At 46.0% G+C, this 15,865-nt stretch overlaps 1 protein-coding gene across 2 annotated transcripts in view; it reads left to right on the forward strand.

Annotated features, from left to right (window-relative positions):
* PRRX1 (paired related homeobox 1) overlaps nt 1-15,865 on the forward strand; it is a 203,867-nt gene that overhangs the window by 161,550 nt on the left and 26,452 nt on the right. For both annotated transcript variants that reach the window (XM_069641313.1, XM_069641314.1), the window contains exon 2: nt 7,762-7,937. In XM_069641313.1, the coding sequence (XP_069497414.1) occupies nt 7,762-7,937 (176 nt within the window). The remainder of the gene's footprint in view (nt 1-7,761; nt 7,938-15,865) is intronic.

The following is a 15,865-nucleotide window of genomic DNA, read 5'->3' on the forward strand; positions in this document are numbered from 1 at the left end:
TTCCACCCCCTCTCGGAGCTAGGTTCCGTCACTTTTGTCTCTTAATCCCTTCTTGATCCTAATGTCCATATGCAAAGAAAAAGCAAAGAAAGTTTAAGATGGTCCTTAGTAGACCCAATGAGCCCCTTTTTACCCCGCCTCGTTCCCTGTCCTAAATTTCCTCCTCTACTCCCTTTATGATCGCTCGCACTCAATACTCACGTGCCCATCTTGAACCGATAGTCTCCGAAACTGGGTCCGTCCAGGCAGTGCTGCCGTCCGCTCAACAGTCAGCCCCGGCTCCGGCGAGCGGTACTCAAAGGGGATTTTTCAACCGGGATCCCGTACCCTCTCTATGTTGAGTGCGCACTTCTGAGCGTACCGGTCGCCGTTGGCGGGCAGCCTCCCGGAGCCGGCGCACCATGTGTATCCCTTTTCGACCGGAGATTTTTGTGCCAAAAGGGGACGGTAGTGATAGGTTGGGAAAAAATAATGATAATCACGCTTTCGGGGTCACCACTGAAGGCAAGCGTCCCCAACCAGCACGATCCTCCCCGCAATGAGAGACAATGAAGGACTCTCCCAGAATGGGAATAAGGCCAAGACAGAGTGCGGGTGAGCGTAAATGGGAGTTTATCAATCAGAATAGGGCATGCAAAGAACTCTGCAAACTCCGAGAGCGCTCTGTCTGACAATAGCAAAGACAGGCGTATATATTTACAAAACACGTCATCAGAACCTACATACTATAAGGGGCACAAGTTCAATGGGATTGGGTGGCGATGACTAGCTATAGGCGCTGCTGCGATGTGGTTGGCCTTGGCTGGAGGACGTCACTGGTCAGCCTCGTGGGTTGGGCTGGGCCTGGCAGGTCAGCTGAGTTCATCCGGACGGTGTTGTTGTGCCATTGTGGCCAGTGTCAGAGATGAATGTCTTTTCCTGACTTATTTGCCCTAGGCCATGTACACCGCAGTCATTCAGTTATTGCAATATTATCTTCTTTAGTAAATCTTTCAATAGGTTATTCTACAGGTTAATGCAACACAGGAGGAATGCACCTTGTGAGGGGTTTGATGGTGATTCATCAGTGCGTGGTTACCAGTGTCCTGTTGACCGGTACCATAGGTCGAAGGGCTAAGTCTCAGGGCATGGGACAGGCGGTACATGTCTTTCTGTTTTGTTAGAAGTCATTATGAATGGGCTGCTGTATGTTGCCACAGTATTGGGTGTCCTAATTGCACAGGGCCATAAGTCTAAGGTGATCCGGTGGGTTGTGGGGTTTAAGAGGGGGCGCCTTTGGATTTGTGTATTCAGGCGGAGGTTTACTGCTGTGCTGTAAATAATGCAGGTGGCAGGCCGTGGCCTTGGGTGCTGCAGAGGGGACTACAAATCTTTGAAGTGGCTCCAGCCTAGTTGGGGGAGGTGGAGCAGCGCGGCGCGGGCCTCTGCTCTCTTGTTTGGCAGTCTTCGCAGGGTGGGAGGGGAAATGGCATTGCACATATTCACAAAGGTATCTTCTTCGTGTGTTGCCGACTTTAGGTGAAAACATCATAAACATTTGAACACTCTATAATACTCATTTGGATCACTCGAAAACATACATTTTAACTTTGCTAAATGTCTCTCAAATATAGCCAGTCTGAGCACATTATTTGTACACTATGTTTTAACAACTACAACATTTAGTTATATGCATACACATTTGCAGTAAGTGAGGTAGTAGTGAGGTTGGTGGAGCACATAGAAAATGACTCGCCACCGTACGTGACGGTAGTGGCACATAAGGGGCTTAGACATACAGCATGACAGGTGCATTTGCGCGCGTCCTTCACATGAGCCCTCTGTATGGTTGCATTCGTCTTCCCTTGCACTCTAGCAGCATTAGTTCAGTTATGGCGCGGGACCGTGGGGTGTACGCTTTTCAATGATACACATAATGAATAGTCCCCCGGAACGCTTTTTATTATTTGCACACAACTGCAGTGGTGTGGGTTGCTCATTGCTAATGTAATGTGAGCATGCATTCTATCATGTTTATACATTTTACAGGTTTCCTTAATAGAAGAAGTTTTGTGGAGAGAATGCATGCTTTGCAAGTAGTCTTGGCATTAATATTTGGGAACTTTTGCTTTTATCTGAGGATCATTTTACAGTTCTCCTTTTCACCCAGGCCTCGCGGGCCGGGTCATGCTGGGAGCAGTGATACACTGCAGAAGGTGAAATGTTACAGTGTTAGTATCTTACACTAGCTCATGTCCGTCTTGTTCGTGGGAACGGGCTCACAGCGGATCTGCCAGGGAGCTGCGGCCACAGGGATAATTGAAACTCTCCGAGGGTGGGGGCCGCGCTACAGTGCGCTGAGCTCACACCATCTTTATTAGACAAAATGGTTTCTGAGGCCTAGCTAAATTCAATACGTGTGGGCAATGTCTTCAGCAGGTGAGCCCTCCACCACCTGGGCCCTGGTGGTGTGAGGGGACGCCCGATGAGCCATGGCCCTCACCTGGGGAAGGGATATAGGCAAGGGGGGGTCTTTTGGACCAATCCTCCCCTACAGAAGGAAGAGCCGATAGTTGGACTTCTTGGCAATGTCTTAGTGTGAGGGAGGAAGGAGAGAGAGGAGGCGAAAATGACTCCAAGGTTTCTGGCTACAGCTGAAGGCGCAGGGGGGGAGAGCCCAAGGAGGAAGGCCAGAGTGAGGGGAAGAAGGAGGGAGCAGGGGTCCCAATGGGAACAATCACAGTTTTACAGGCGTTGAGGCAGAGATCATTGGAGGCGCACCAGGACTGTATTGCAGCTAGCTTAGGGGTATGTCCACGTCTTCTAGTTGCTTTTTTATTGATTATTGTTGAGTTCTGTTGTTCATAGAGCTCCTGAAAAAGGGATACCGTTTCCCCAAAACAAATGTGTGTTACACATGGGTGCTAATGTGGAATTACCTTGTATATTCATACATTCAGAATGGCGAAATGCTTACGAAAGTGACTGTGAGCCTACATTAATGCATATGGATTAAATACAATGGCCCTGATTCATGGAATTATTTGCATGTAAAACAGGAATTTGTGTGCCATTCTGTCACAAATCCCTGTTTGACGAATGGGGATTTGCGGGCAGAATGGCAGGCAAATCCCTGTTTTACACGCAAATAATTCCATGAATCAGGGACTATATGTTTTCCTGAAAGTGAATTAGGATATTTTTCTTTAATTATGTTAATATCAGAATTTCTTGAACATTTTGAAATCATGTGCAACTATTGGGTCCTTGACCTCTGGTAGTGAGTGGCGTTCTGGGCCCATTGCCTGGTACCCCAGGATTCGAGATGCCAAAGAAAGGCCAGGGATGTGCTCTGATCCTGCCAATGTATCATGTTGGGGCATGTTAAACCCATCTGTGTAGAGGGAGTGCGTGCGAGCTGGTACTTCAAGTCATGCAGGCTAGTCCATGTGAAAAGGTACATGATTGAAATGCTGTGTAGTTTGGGTATGTTTGAGGGGAATGGGAGGATTTGCCGCAGAAGATTTCGTCAAGTTTTTTTAATCAATTTTGCAGAAAATATATGTGGGGGTTGAGTTTAGGCTAATAATGAATGTAGGGGGGCTAAGGGTGGGCAATTGCGAGGCAAAATCAACTGTCCCAAAAAATATAAATGAATAATGAAAACGACAAACAACCTGTTTGATGTGGACAGTGCCAGTGGTTGTGCCTAAATGCCAGAAATGTGTTCAGATAGTGATACATCCATGTGTGTCAATGTAAATGATGTAAGAAGTGTGGCTGTAGGAAATGGCATTCCCAAATAATGTACATGACGAGGATTTTGGTGCAGGAAGAATATATTTTTCTGGCATTGCCCAGCATTTGCCGTGGTCCATTTCTCAGACTCCCGGGATGTCGTCCCCTGCAGATCCAAGTTTCCTAAGCATGGTCACCAAGGCATATGTCCAAGCAGAGCCTTACAACAACCACGGGGTATTGGGAGCCACAGCAGTGGGACCTCAGCCTGTCACCCACGTCAGTGCTGGCGGTACATTTTAGGTGGCAGGCCTTCGAAGCCCTTCGCCCAGAATGCTTGTTCCAGATTTCCACCCCTAATTCCCTTAATTAAAACGTGAACATATAAAACTAAACTCATGCAAGAGTGTTTCAACTTGCGGCAATGGAAGGCAGCCAGTGGCCTTAAGAAACCAGTGCATGGTTAGTGCATTGAGCAGGCAGCGTGTTTTTTGGGATAGGTTCATTAGCCCTGACCTTGAGGCGCTAACATGAAGGAGCAGAACAGCGAATTACTCCTTAGAGAGGACATCATTTCCTTCGGATAACTCTTTTATTTGTGTTTTGTGACATAGGAACTCACAATAGTGTTGTTTCAAAGTGCCAGGGTTGGGGTTATACATGGGATGGGAAGGGTTAGTGCAATTAAGCCTTCAATGCACAATATACTTTTCCTATTTGATGACAAAGCATACAAATACATTAAACATGTGCAGAATAGTCAGATAGACAGGACACATCTGGGTGCAGTAGGGTCTTAGCGCCCGTGTCGTGCCTTATGTATGTCGTCTAGAGGATGAGACCCAGCAATGAGAAAGCCAGTCCACCCTGAAGGTATCCCCCGGCCACTCTACTTGGTAAGTTATGCTGACTTGAAGAAGACTGGCGTTAGTGTGCTATTAAACACGTTGTAGTTGGGCTCCCTTCTAAGGGGTTGGGGGGTACTTTTCATATTTGTGTGGTGGAAACTGCAAAGCTTTTCCCCCATGCCCTATTATTTTAAATTTGGGGGGAGTCAAGAGATTCTCTCCCGAGGGCCCGAGCTTCCTATGCGAGAGTAGGGAGTCAGTAAGGCTCTGAGGTACTCGTGGCATCTGTTAGATATGTGTGTGTCAACCACAGGCATTTCAGAGAGATCTTGGCTTGAAATGGAATCTAATACATTGCCTTGAGTGCTGGTGTGATAGGTTCTCTATGGCAGTGGTGCAAGCCCTTTCTGCAAGTGTGGTTTTGCAGAGCTGTAGCTGTACTGTAGTGTGAGCTGTGAAGTGAGCTCTATGCAGCTGGAGCTACAATAGTCAAGGGGGGGACAGGAAACGTACACTGGTCAACTCTCTCTTCTGACCCTTCTCCAAACAGGAATTGGGATTCCGTAGCATGGGGAGCTTCAGGTGTGTTTTGTTGGAAATGACCCTAATTTGCAGGTGGCTAGACATCTCCTTGCCAGGGGTGACAGCTAGGGTTGGTTAGCTTCTAATCGCAGGCAAATGTTGCTGTTAAACAGGGATAGAGGACGAGGTCGAGAATAAGCAATATCAAATTCAGGCATCTCAAACCTGGAGGAGAGGCCCTTAGGGAACTCTCGAGATTTCCAGGTGGGCCTCTGCACCCTGGGCCTTATTTGTGTGGTATTTCCAAATGTTTCCATAGTTATAAAGGATTGGGCTGGCTGAAAATGTGTAACATTGGGCCACTCTGAACATTATTTCCAGGACCTCTTTTGGCTCCCAGTCCACCCCTGACAGGGTCCCCTCTGCTGTTACTCTCTTCCCCATCTCCTGCATTTGAGAAAGCACACATTCTGCGCTGTCCAGCCTTCGAATTGTGCCGTTGCTCAGCAGATGAATGGTTGGGCACTTCTTAGTGACCGATCTGGGCATCTTTGTTTAGGTTTGCCCTCGGCTGTGGCTGGGGATCAAGCCGGCGCGTAGCAGTTCACTGGTGGTTCCGCACTCACGCTGGTGTTCTAGGGGCGCCAGATGCGCCTCTGTAAGTTGACCATATTGTGGAAAAAGCTTTCCATCGAGATACACAAGGCAGACATACTAGGTACATGTAGAAAGGGACGTAATCCCTTCTCCCCTGTTAATTCCTCCCATCGTTGTACCATTTGATTCACCTTGGCTTACAACTGCGCCCAGATCCAGGTTTCCTGTCGGGTACCCAGGGATATGCACTATATAAATGCCTCAAGACATAAAGCAAAAGACACTGTAAAGAAGAAATGTCCTGTGCAGCACGGATACCTAATTCACGCACTCTTACATGAATGCGTGCTTGCTGCCTGAGTGGACCTTGTGTATTGAGCTTTGGAACCCCTTGTGCAACACTAATCCTTACTCTACCAAAGCTAAACACTGTGTTTGGAAGATGAGTCCCATCGCTAAGAAGGGGAGAAGTCAAGTCCAACTCCTTACTGTGTCCTAGGAACTGTACCAGATGTGGATAAACCCCCAGTAGTGATGGAGGCGCCACGTATAAGGCAACGGCGGCCAGCACCTAATATCCTGTGGACACAAGATGGAAATAGATGTATCAGAATCAACATTCGTACCTGCGTGGATACGGGAAGCCAAGAGAAACCAAGGTTCCAATTGGGGCTCTTCCCTCCGGAATGCCCCCGTGAGCCCCAAAGTAGACTTCCAGAGACCCATCTCCACTGGGCACTATATGACTCGGAAGCGCACACATGCCTTGCTTTTGTTCCGTTAGATGGAGCTGAGTCTGACTCAAATGGGAGGATGGTCTATATTGTTACAGCAGGTATTGTCATGCATGATCCGGAATAACTGTTTTTTTCCGTGGAGTGCTCTTTTTGAACATACATGAAATTAGCACCTGGGGGAAATGGCGCCCGTCAATCTGGGTCTCAGCGACACAGGCTGCATGTAATGGTATAAGCCTGTGCCGATCCCAAGACCAGCACTTTCCCCTGAGCCTGCCATGTTCTGCTGCCCCTAGATCCCTTCTTCCCTGCCACCTCCCCCACCTTCTCTGTCCCACACCCTCCCTTACCCTCGTTCCCTCGCTCTGCGAATCCTCACCTATTTACCTGCTCCTTGGTCCTCTGCTCCCAGTTCTTTTCTGACACTGCCTCCTAGGACACAGAAAGAGAAGACATGTTCTTCCTTGAGTGTGTCCTGCATTTCTGAAAGCGTCAACCGAGGTCAATTTGTTTTGTACAAAAAAGGGTATTAAAAGGGTATTAGCACTTCAGTGATCAGCCCTGGGGTGCTAATAGCGGTACTCCCTGCAGTGGTGGGCTGGGCGAGCTCATAACTGTACTGAGACCCGTCATTCCATTACGGGGCTGGCACCTTTCCTCAAAGTTTACTATGTTCTGCTGTTCCCAGTGCCCTTCCCCACTCGTCCCTGCCTGCTCCATTCCCCAACCCTTCCTTCCCTCCTTTCCTCCCTCTTTGAACCCTCACCCTGCCTTTGAACCCTCGCCCACTTATCTGTTCCTTGGTCTTCCGCACACCCTCCTCAGTCATTGAAATAGAAGATGGGCTCTGCCTTGTGCTTGTCTTCCATTTTTACAGCGACCAACCGAAATGCGCACAACGGGTCCTCTCTTATTTTACAAACGAGTATTAGCACCTCAGGGTCCGGGCTCAGCCCTGGGATGCCAATAGAAATAATGCAGCGGTGGTGAGTTGAATCGGTTGGTAACGGCTCATGGTCCTGGCGTTAATGCCCTCGCTTCACTCAGGCCTATAATTTGGGCCCCAGTTCATTACCAGCTAATCTTGCCTACCACCACGAGTTTTATTGCTCAAATACAAGCAGATGAAACTGACAAGCAGGATTATCAAGATCGTTTCACAATGAACACCTGTAGGACAAATACATGATTTGCCAAAGCAGATGTTCCTCTTATTCATGAGATCGCATGACTGTATCATTTTTAGAGTACAGCAATGCTGCCTTTATGCCAAAAATTAAAGCATGTTAATGGTATTCTTATAGTGACATGCTAATGACCTATGAACTCTTCTTTTTAAGATGAACAGCTGAATTCAGAGCAGAAGAAAAAAAGAAAGCAGCGGCGAAACAGGACCACCTTCAACAGCAGTCAACTCCAGGCGCTGGAAAGGGTTTTTGAGAGAACGCATTACCCAGACGCCTTTGTAAGAGAGGATCTTGCACGAAGAGTTAATCTCACAGAGGCTAGAGTTCAGGTAATTTCTAAAATCATCGAATTAACTGGGCTCAAACTTTCTTCGTTTGTGTTTGATTAAAGCATCCAGCCGGCCAACCGTTGAAACAGATGCTCTACACGAGTAGTCTTCAAACTACAGGGCTGGTCGGGGGCTCAAAGGATGACCGGGGACGCTAGGTAGAAGGTGGGAGGCTCTTTAAAAAGATAGGAAGGCGAGTGCTTTCAAAACAAAATATGAGGACCCACAAACAAAATCTTTACCCAAGATGGCGATCATCTAAAAAGTAAGGGTAGGAGTACTCACAAAGCTGCGTAGTTAATAACCTTGTCCCAGGTATGTAGTACAAAAGAATGAAGTCCATGAGACAGAAAATAATACACTCCCCTGTAAGGTTGCTGTGTACCAGTAAAATATGGTTTGAGAAATCAGAGTGAATATCATGGAACTTCGAGGTAATGCCAATGGAAGATAAGGTCCAAGCAAGTGACTGATAAAAATAACATCATTAGAAAGAATCTGACTTTTACAGTCCCTAACAAAAGGAGGCTGCATTTATTTCTATTAAATAGGATGATGTAATGTAATGTAAAGTGTTCTTGTATAGCACACTCCTGCCATTTTGTCAGTCTCGCTCTATGTGGCTCTGGAAGAAAAGAGCAAGAGGCAGTTCTGAGTCCTGCGGTGTTGTTGATTGCAAGCAAGACGTAGTCGAGCACTTTGTGCCGGTGTGATTGTAGGAGGTGCGACGAAGACACAGTGCCAACCATGAATGCTACCCACTGTCTGCCTGAAAGTAAAACTGACAGGAACCTGCACAAGCCCCAACATGACCAGTTAGGCATTCCAAGTCTTACCCGGTGCAAGGAGAAGAATTAATGCTAGAGAGAGGGTGTCTCTTCCATGGGACTGTGCCCAGAGACTCAAGTTGTTGAGAGAGGGGGAGAGAGAGAGAGGGAGAGAGAAAGAGAGAGAGAGAGAGAGAGAGAGAGAGAGAGAGAAGAGAGAGAGAGAGAGAGAGAGAGAGAGAGAGAGAGAGAGAGAGAGAGGCGGACGATCTAATGCCGAAAACGTGTGGGCTTAAGTAGGACATCCCCTTCCCCCCAAGAGCCAGACCATTGCGATGCCTGAAACTAAACTGGCATGCACAGAGACAACTGAGAAATAGGCCTGTTCTTGCTACACATCAGCCCACTGGAACACAATACCAGTCAATACCAGTCACTATCAGACCTGCTCAATGCTCCTTCAGTGCGGAAAGGAATTCAAGTTCCTAGTTTTCAGAGAATACCCCTGTAATATGGGCTATTCAAGCTACTATCACCTGCAACCTCCCATTGTACCAACCTCTTTTGATCCCAAAGTAATTGTAGAGCTTTCTAGCTAGGTTTACTATGTACAAACTCAAAGACAAACACAAATACAAGTGTTTAGTTATCGTCTCCTTTAGTGATGGCTCCTGCTATTCCAGTTTGGATTTAAGGATGCAGGAATACTGAATCAAATGTGTCTGATCCTCTGTACTTCTTGAATGGTGCCTGCAATGTTGTTCCATTGCATGTTCACAAGAATGTCTGTCCAGCCCAAACCAATAAATCCTGAGTTCCCATAGTCATAAGATGATGAGTTGTGTGTGGGCAAGTGGCATATTGGTGTAACTTTGTGTTTAATAGGATCTGTCTAATCAATGTTAACGCCAGTGGCTGTCTATCAGATGAGGATTTTGTGATATTCTTGTTCTGATATTATTTGAATAGCCAGGTGTTTAGGGATTTTCCGAGGTCATGTGGTTTTCCTCTGTGAGCAGATGTTTGGGTATCAAATTCCTGAGTTCAGTCGAAAGGAAGGAGAAGACACATCGTCCATGGCATTTCTGGTTGAACCTTGGCACAGTTATTTGGGCAGCCATTTTGGATTGACGTGTTCTCGATGGCTTGTAATGAATGAATTTCCTTTTGGTATATTCTGCGTCCCTGCTGTGGAAGGTGCAATTGGCAATACACAAAGTTTTGAAGTGAACCCTCCATTTGATCTCAAGGCAGTGGAGTGTTCAGGGGGCTTGGTTTGATGTGTTTGTGTCTTTGAAGTATCTGAAGAAGTCTATCTGCCATGTTGGATTCTTTGTAGCCTGACCTGTAGGTGATTCAGGAGCCCTAGATAGAGGCTGTAGGTAGTGGCATAGTATAGTCTTGAGAGAAGTACTAACTGCCACAGTTCTATGCATGGATGGCAGGTGATTTGTGAAGTGTCAGATCTTTCAGATGTTCAAAGAGGCAGCTACTTACAATGTGATTATCTGTGGTCTGAATGTGAGGTCACGGTCCATCAGATTCTAGATTCAATTTCTTGAGGCCAGAAATTCACGTGGGGTTCAGTGATGTGGTTCCACAAACGATGACCTCAGTTTTGGTTGGGTTAAGTTTCAGCCTATATGTCATCATGAAGGAGTCAATATATGACAAGCAAGTGGTAAGAACTGGTGCATTTGATGACGGATTCTTTGTGCTCGTGTGGATGATTCCGGGTATCGTTTGTGTAGATAAAGCATGTGAGGCCTGAGTTATTGATACGTTTCAGAAGTGATGTCATGTACATGCTAAAACGGAGAGGCAACAGACTGGGTCATAAGAGGAGCTCCACACATGCGTATGTGTATACATGACCTGAAGAGGGCCATGTATGTGGTTTCATCCCGGTCAGTAAGGAATATAGTGATCCAGGGTAATTCAGTTCATTTTAATCTGATGACCTGTAATTTATCTAGCATGATATAATGGGTAAAAATATCACACATTCCAGAGATGTAGAGTAGGAAGAGTGCACTAGACAAGTTGGCATCCACATAGTTTTTTAGAGTATTCCATACATAACATAGTGTGGATTGTGTTCCCATATTTGGTCTGAATCCATGTCATGATTGTTGGGCGTGGGAAGGGGCTGTTTCTTTTGCCGTGTTTCCATAGGTGCTGGTAAGTATGCTTTGAGAATTTTGGAGATTGATTAGTGGTTTCTTGGGTTGCTGGAATCCATCATTGGATGTTTAAAGAGAGGCTTACCGTAGGCTAATTTGAAAGCATGAGGCATGATGCCTTGTTTGATGGGAGGGCTTGGAAGGGGAGACCTAATCTGGGTTGCTGCTTCACCGTTGCTTTGTACATTCTGGTGTGCATGGGTCTTCCGCTCTCTGACAGTGGTTAGAAGGTCTTGCGCCAGGAAGGGATGCAAGGCTGTCAGTTCTGGAATAGGAGGCCTCCTTAGTGCTGGTTACATCGCTAGGATTGGTTACGCCGGTGCTTTCTTACCTACTTGGTCCTGGATTTGTCAAATTGTGTCACTGAAGTTTGCTGCAATTGCATCGCATAGCTCTTGATATGGTATGGCTATAGGGTTTTTGCTGCCCATGTTGGGCCAGCTCTATTTTGTATGTGCAAAGAGTCTTTTTAATTTTTACCGTTTTGGCTCTGTTGACACAGAGCTGTCAGTGGTAGGCCACTTTGGTGTTGGTAGGCCATTTTCTCTTTACTTTTTCTCAAGCATACATTTTTCATTTTTGCAGAGATTACATTTTGGGTTGAACCACTTGGTGACTTGTTTCTTGCGTGCATATTTGCAAGGTATTTTGGGGTGATAGTGTGGAGGGTGTTTGATATCCAGGTATGAATGTCATTCAGTAATTCGTCTGGAGTTCCCGTCTCGTTTCCACCCACGGCCTGCATTTGGAAGCCTGAGGTTTATCAAATACCATGTCTAGCTTGATTTCCTTCAATGAATAGGTTGGGGGGGCTTTGGTAGTGGTGGTGATCGGGTGAAGATGCTTGAAGGGATGGAGTGGTGGTCTCACCTTGGCATAAATAGTAGGGAAGTGGTGAAATCGCATCCGTGGATACTCTAACTAGTTTCTTCAGGTGTAAGATTCCAAGGTGTGCAATTACTTTGCAGCTGTGCTGTCTTCCTTTCCCATGCATGGCCACTCTTCCGAATGGTCAACAACTGCATCCGTCGGGTAATCAGTGAAAGGTGGCTTTATATGAGGGTGGTCTGTAATCCAGAACTAAATCAGATGTTGAGATTTGAATATTAATAGCATCTTTGTGTACAAATGCAATTCCATCTCCTCTCATGCTCATTGTGTTGGTGAGTTTAATCTTATTGCCAATGGGCAGTGCTTTGTGTACAACCGCTGTGTAGCCCGCTGTGAGCCAGGTCTCTGTGATGACGCATAGGTCTATTTTCTCCTCAAAAGGAAGGACATCGATTTCTGAGGAATATTTAGCTATAGAGCTGGCGGTGATGAGAAGGCCTCTAGCTCTGATACTTTCCTTGCAGCTTCACGTGTTGCCAGGTTTGCCCAGGTATGTTTTCTTGGTTCCAGTGATTGTTTGTGGTGAGGTGATGTTTTGTGATAACACGTGTAATCCGTGACGATTCTTGGAGCAATGTGTTTCTGGTTATTTGTCAGATTGCTGCTAAGAGTCTGAAAGTCACTGCTGTAGCGCCTCGAGGGTGCGTGCATGTTCTCTTGATTTGGTGAGGTCCTCTGTGCATTGTGTTGATGGCTTGGGGTGAGTGGGCGGTATCTGTTCCGGATGCAGGTAGGTGTCCGATGAGGGATGCTGAGGTGGATGACATCAGAGGTCAGATGAGAGGCATGGACCTCTAATTGCATCAGAGAATGTACTCAGGTGCACTCAGTGAGAGATACAGTCATAGAGCCTATGCCAGACATAACTCCACCTGCGAAAGGCAAAATATTGCTTAGCATGAAGGTTTACGCAATGACACATTCGGTACTCAAGTCGAGGGTACACGCCGGTGGACACAGTCCACCCACTTTTTTCAGAGGGTGTACTCAGTCCCCCCAGCTAAAATGAGAAACATTGAAAGTCTTGTTTGAATTTATGAATTAAAGCGACCTCAGGGATCGCAGTCAGGTTTGCAGGCCGTACACTTCACCACTGCACTATATAACTTGATGAATAATAAAGGTGAAATGTCCCATTTCCGTAATGCATGTTCCAGAAAAAACTTTTGTATTGGTTCTTGGAGTTTAACACATGCACACCTTTTAACGATTTCAAAAAAACTATTGGAAGAAAATATCCTCTCTTGGTTTTGTGTGTGTGTTGATTTTATCAAAGGAAAATGCCATTTGTCCTGTGCAAATTGGGTGGTTATGCAAAGCCCATTTAATGAGATGTGCATATTTCTCCTTGATATGCTAATTTCTGGCGACAACGCCTCTCATTGCATTTGTTGATGAGTCCCCCCACCCAAATGTTTAGGACTCGACCCCTGGACACATTCCAGCAAGTGTAATCAGGGGATAAATAAAGAGCAGAACACTGCTCTGCTCCTAGGGGGGCACAACACACCAAAAATCCTGCATATCGCACCACTGATTCCACTGCACCTTCTCTTAAGCTTTTCATGTGCATTTGCTGTAAATGCTGTAAGTCAATGGTTTTACAGCACCATAGGCTGACTATCCATTGGATTCTTCGGGGGACGTGTTGGAATGTGTTGGAAGAGGACAGGTGCTTTTTGAGGAGACAAATAGTGTTAAATAAGTCTCCTTACAAATGCTAGAGTCATTAAGCAATCTGTCGCCAGAATGTCACTCAAGCTGGTAATCATTTGTCTGCAACCCTTGGTAGTGATTCGAAAATAGGTTCCAGATTGTGATGGTGACATGGGAACGAGACGTATGCAGCCACAGCCGGAGCGTGCCATGTACGACAGATACGCGAGTGATTCCCCACCCTGAATTCCGGGCCCTGCACTGTAGACCAGGCCATCTTTGTTTTCTGAGCCTGGTGAGGACCAGGGTGTGTCATTTCTTTTATATGATAATGATGTGTTATTTATATAGCGCCTTGATCCAAAGCGCTTTACAGAGCACATATTTACATACAATATCACCCAACCGAAATTGGTACTCATTTATTGACCTCGGAAGGATGAAAGGCTGAGTTGGCCTTGCCAGGATTTGAACCTGCAGATCACGCTCAGATCGTAGCAGCGAGCGCTCAACCCGCTGCGCTATCTTACTGGCTTTGGGGCTAAATGCGCTGTGGGCTGTGTGTGCCTGAGCCAGCACAGGCTGAACTTCCGTGGCTGAGTCACGCGGGGCAGGCCTGCTTGATTATCATCATTTTTAAGTTCACCCTGCTGCCATTATCGCCCCTGGGCCCCCTGCGTTGACCACTGGTTGAGGCGCTCTCCACCAACTGCAAGTGAAGCCCCGTGGAGAAATCAGACCAAAGAGTGGCCTGCATCATCACTCCAATGAAGAGGTAAAAAGAAGTGTTTGTGTGTGAGGTGTGGATGTTGAGGGTGAACATCTTTTGTGTGCAAACCTGTGGAGATCCAGTCTGATGAGAGGCCGGGCCGTCGGCTCTCGCGAGATCATGGAGCTCATGTGCACGCAGTCACGGCTTTCAGAGAGCGGGCAGTGCGAGAATCACACGCACCCCGGTGCTCCTCTTAAGGAACTGAGACACTGGACTAATCTCCCTGTAAATAGTTATATGCTCTCTGCAGAGCCTTATTTCCCATATACTTTGTAATTGCTGTCAGAGTGAAGCAACTGTGGTCAGCCTCCCTGTTGTCCCAATGAGGTTAATAAAGATGTAACCCTCACTAAGACCCAGTGTCATCTTTACGGCCACAACAAAACCTTTCAATGTGTGTGCCTGTGCGTGGTGTAAATGGTACAGCTGTGTGTATGCTATGTTATGGTATGTTACTTGATGTTATGACATTGTTATGTTAGGGAATATTACCTAACGTTATTTTATGATATGTTATGGTAAAGTCTGTTCCTTAATGTTAAGCTCTGTTATGATGGGAACAAGCGAAGAAATGACAAACTGAACTGGTGGGGGAATTGTAACAGGGAAATGAATGCTGAGCCTGGATAGATGAAGGCAGAACTAGGAAGGGATGAAGTAACCCTTGAGAGGAGGAGGGCACATCATAGAAGGAATTGAGGGGAAAAGGAGTGAACGAGGGAACAGGAAAGAAAGGTATTTTAATGTTAAATCATGTTGGTGGCCTATAATGGCTGAACCATCTTTTTTATTATTGCACAGGGTGGTGACATACAGCCATTATATAATCACACAGGTGCCATTCATTCATTCGGCGCCTGAATGAAAGTGCATAAACATGCTCAGACCATTAGCCAAACGGTAGTAAGATGCACATGAGAAACGGCTCAGCACCCGGTTCCAGGACAAGGCATATATGCCTGGAACACTGCAAGGAATGTATTTAATGGCCGTCAGGGCTCCAGTTAAAATGGTATGTGCCATATTTAACTTCCTGTTTTATTAAAGTGCGGTTAATATGACTTTTCAGGGAGTTCGAATTTAATTCCTAGTCACAATGGGGTATTTTTAGACAAGTGGAAATATATTTAAACCCTAAAACAGATATCGTTTTGTTATTCATACTACTTTTCACCTATACATACATTTATATCACCAATTTTTTGTTAAAGTTCCTCCACGGATCAACATTAGTAATAGTATAATGCCTTCCTGTGCCTTTGATCTCCTGGTTGCCTGGTACCACTCATTTCAACATAGCAGTGGAGATGTTCGAGTGGAAGCTGGTGGCAGGCTCCACTGGGTCTGTTGTTTCCTGCTTTGTTCTGTGAGTATTTCTACTCATTATTTATATATAGGGAGTCTATGCCTGCTTTTAGTGAGTACATTTCACCGGTACACTGCTTACCTGTAGGCCTGGTGACTACATTTCATCATTCTTTACATAGTCAATTCCCCAAAATAGATTGACATACAAGTGTTGTTGTTGTTATTGTGATTTCTCTAAGGGATGCAATTACTGATATTCCTTAGATATTGTATATTTGGCCCTATGCTTATTATTTTGATGCCCCAATGCATTCAGGAAGATACCTCAAGCATGGCATGCTCACCATAGGA

This window comes from Ambystoma mexicanum, chromosome 1q (assembly GCF_040938575.1).
Source record: "Ambystoma mexicanum isolate Mex_15411 chromosome 1q, UKY_AmexF1_1, whole genome shotgun sequence".
NCBI lineage: Eukaryota > Metazoa > Chordata > Amphibia > Caudata > Ambystomatidae > Ambystoma > Ambystoma mexicanum.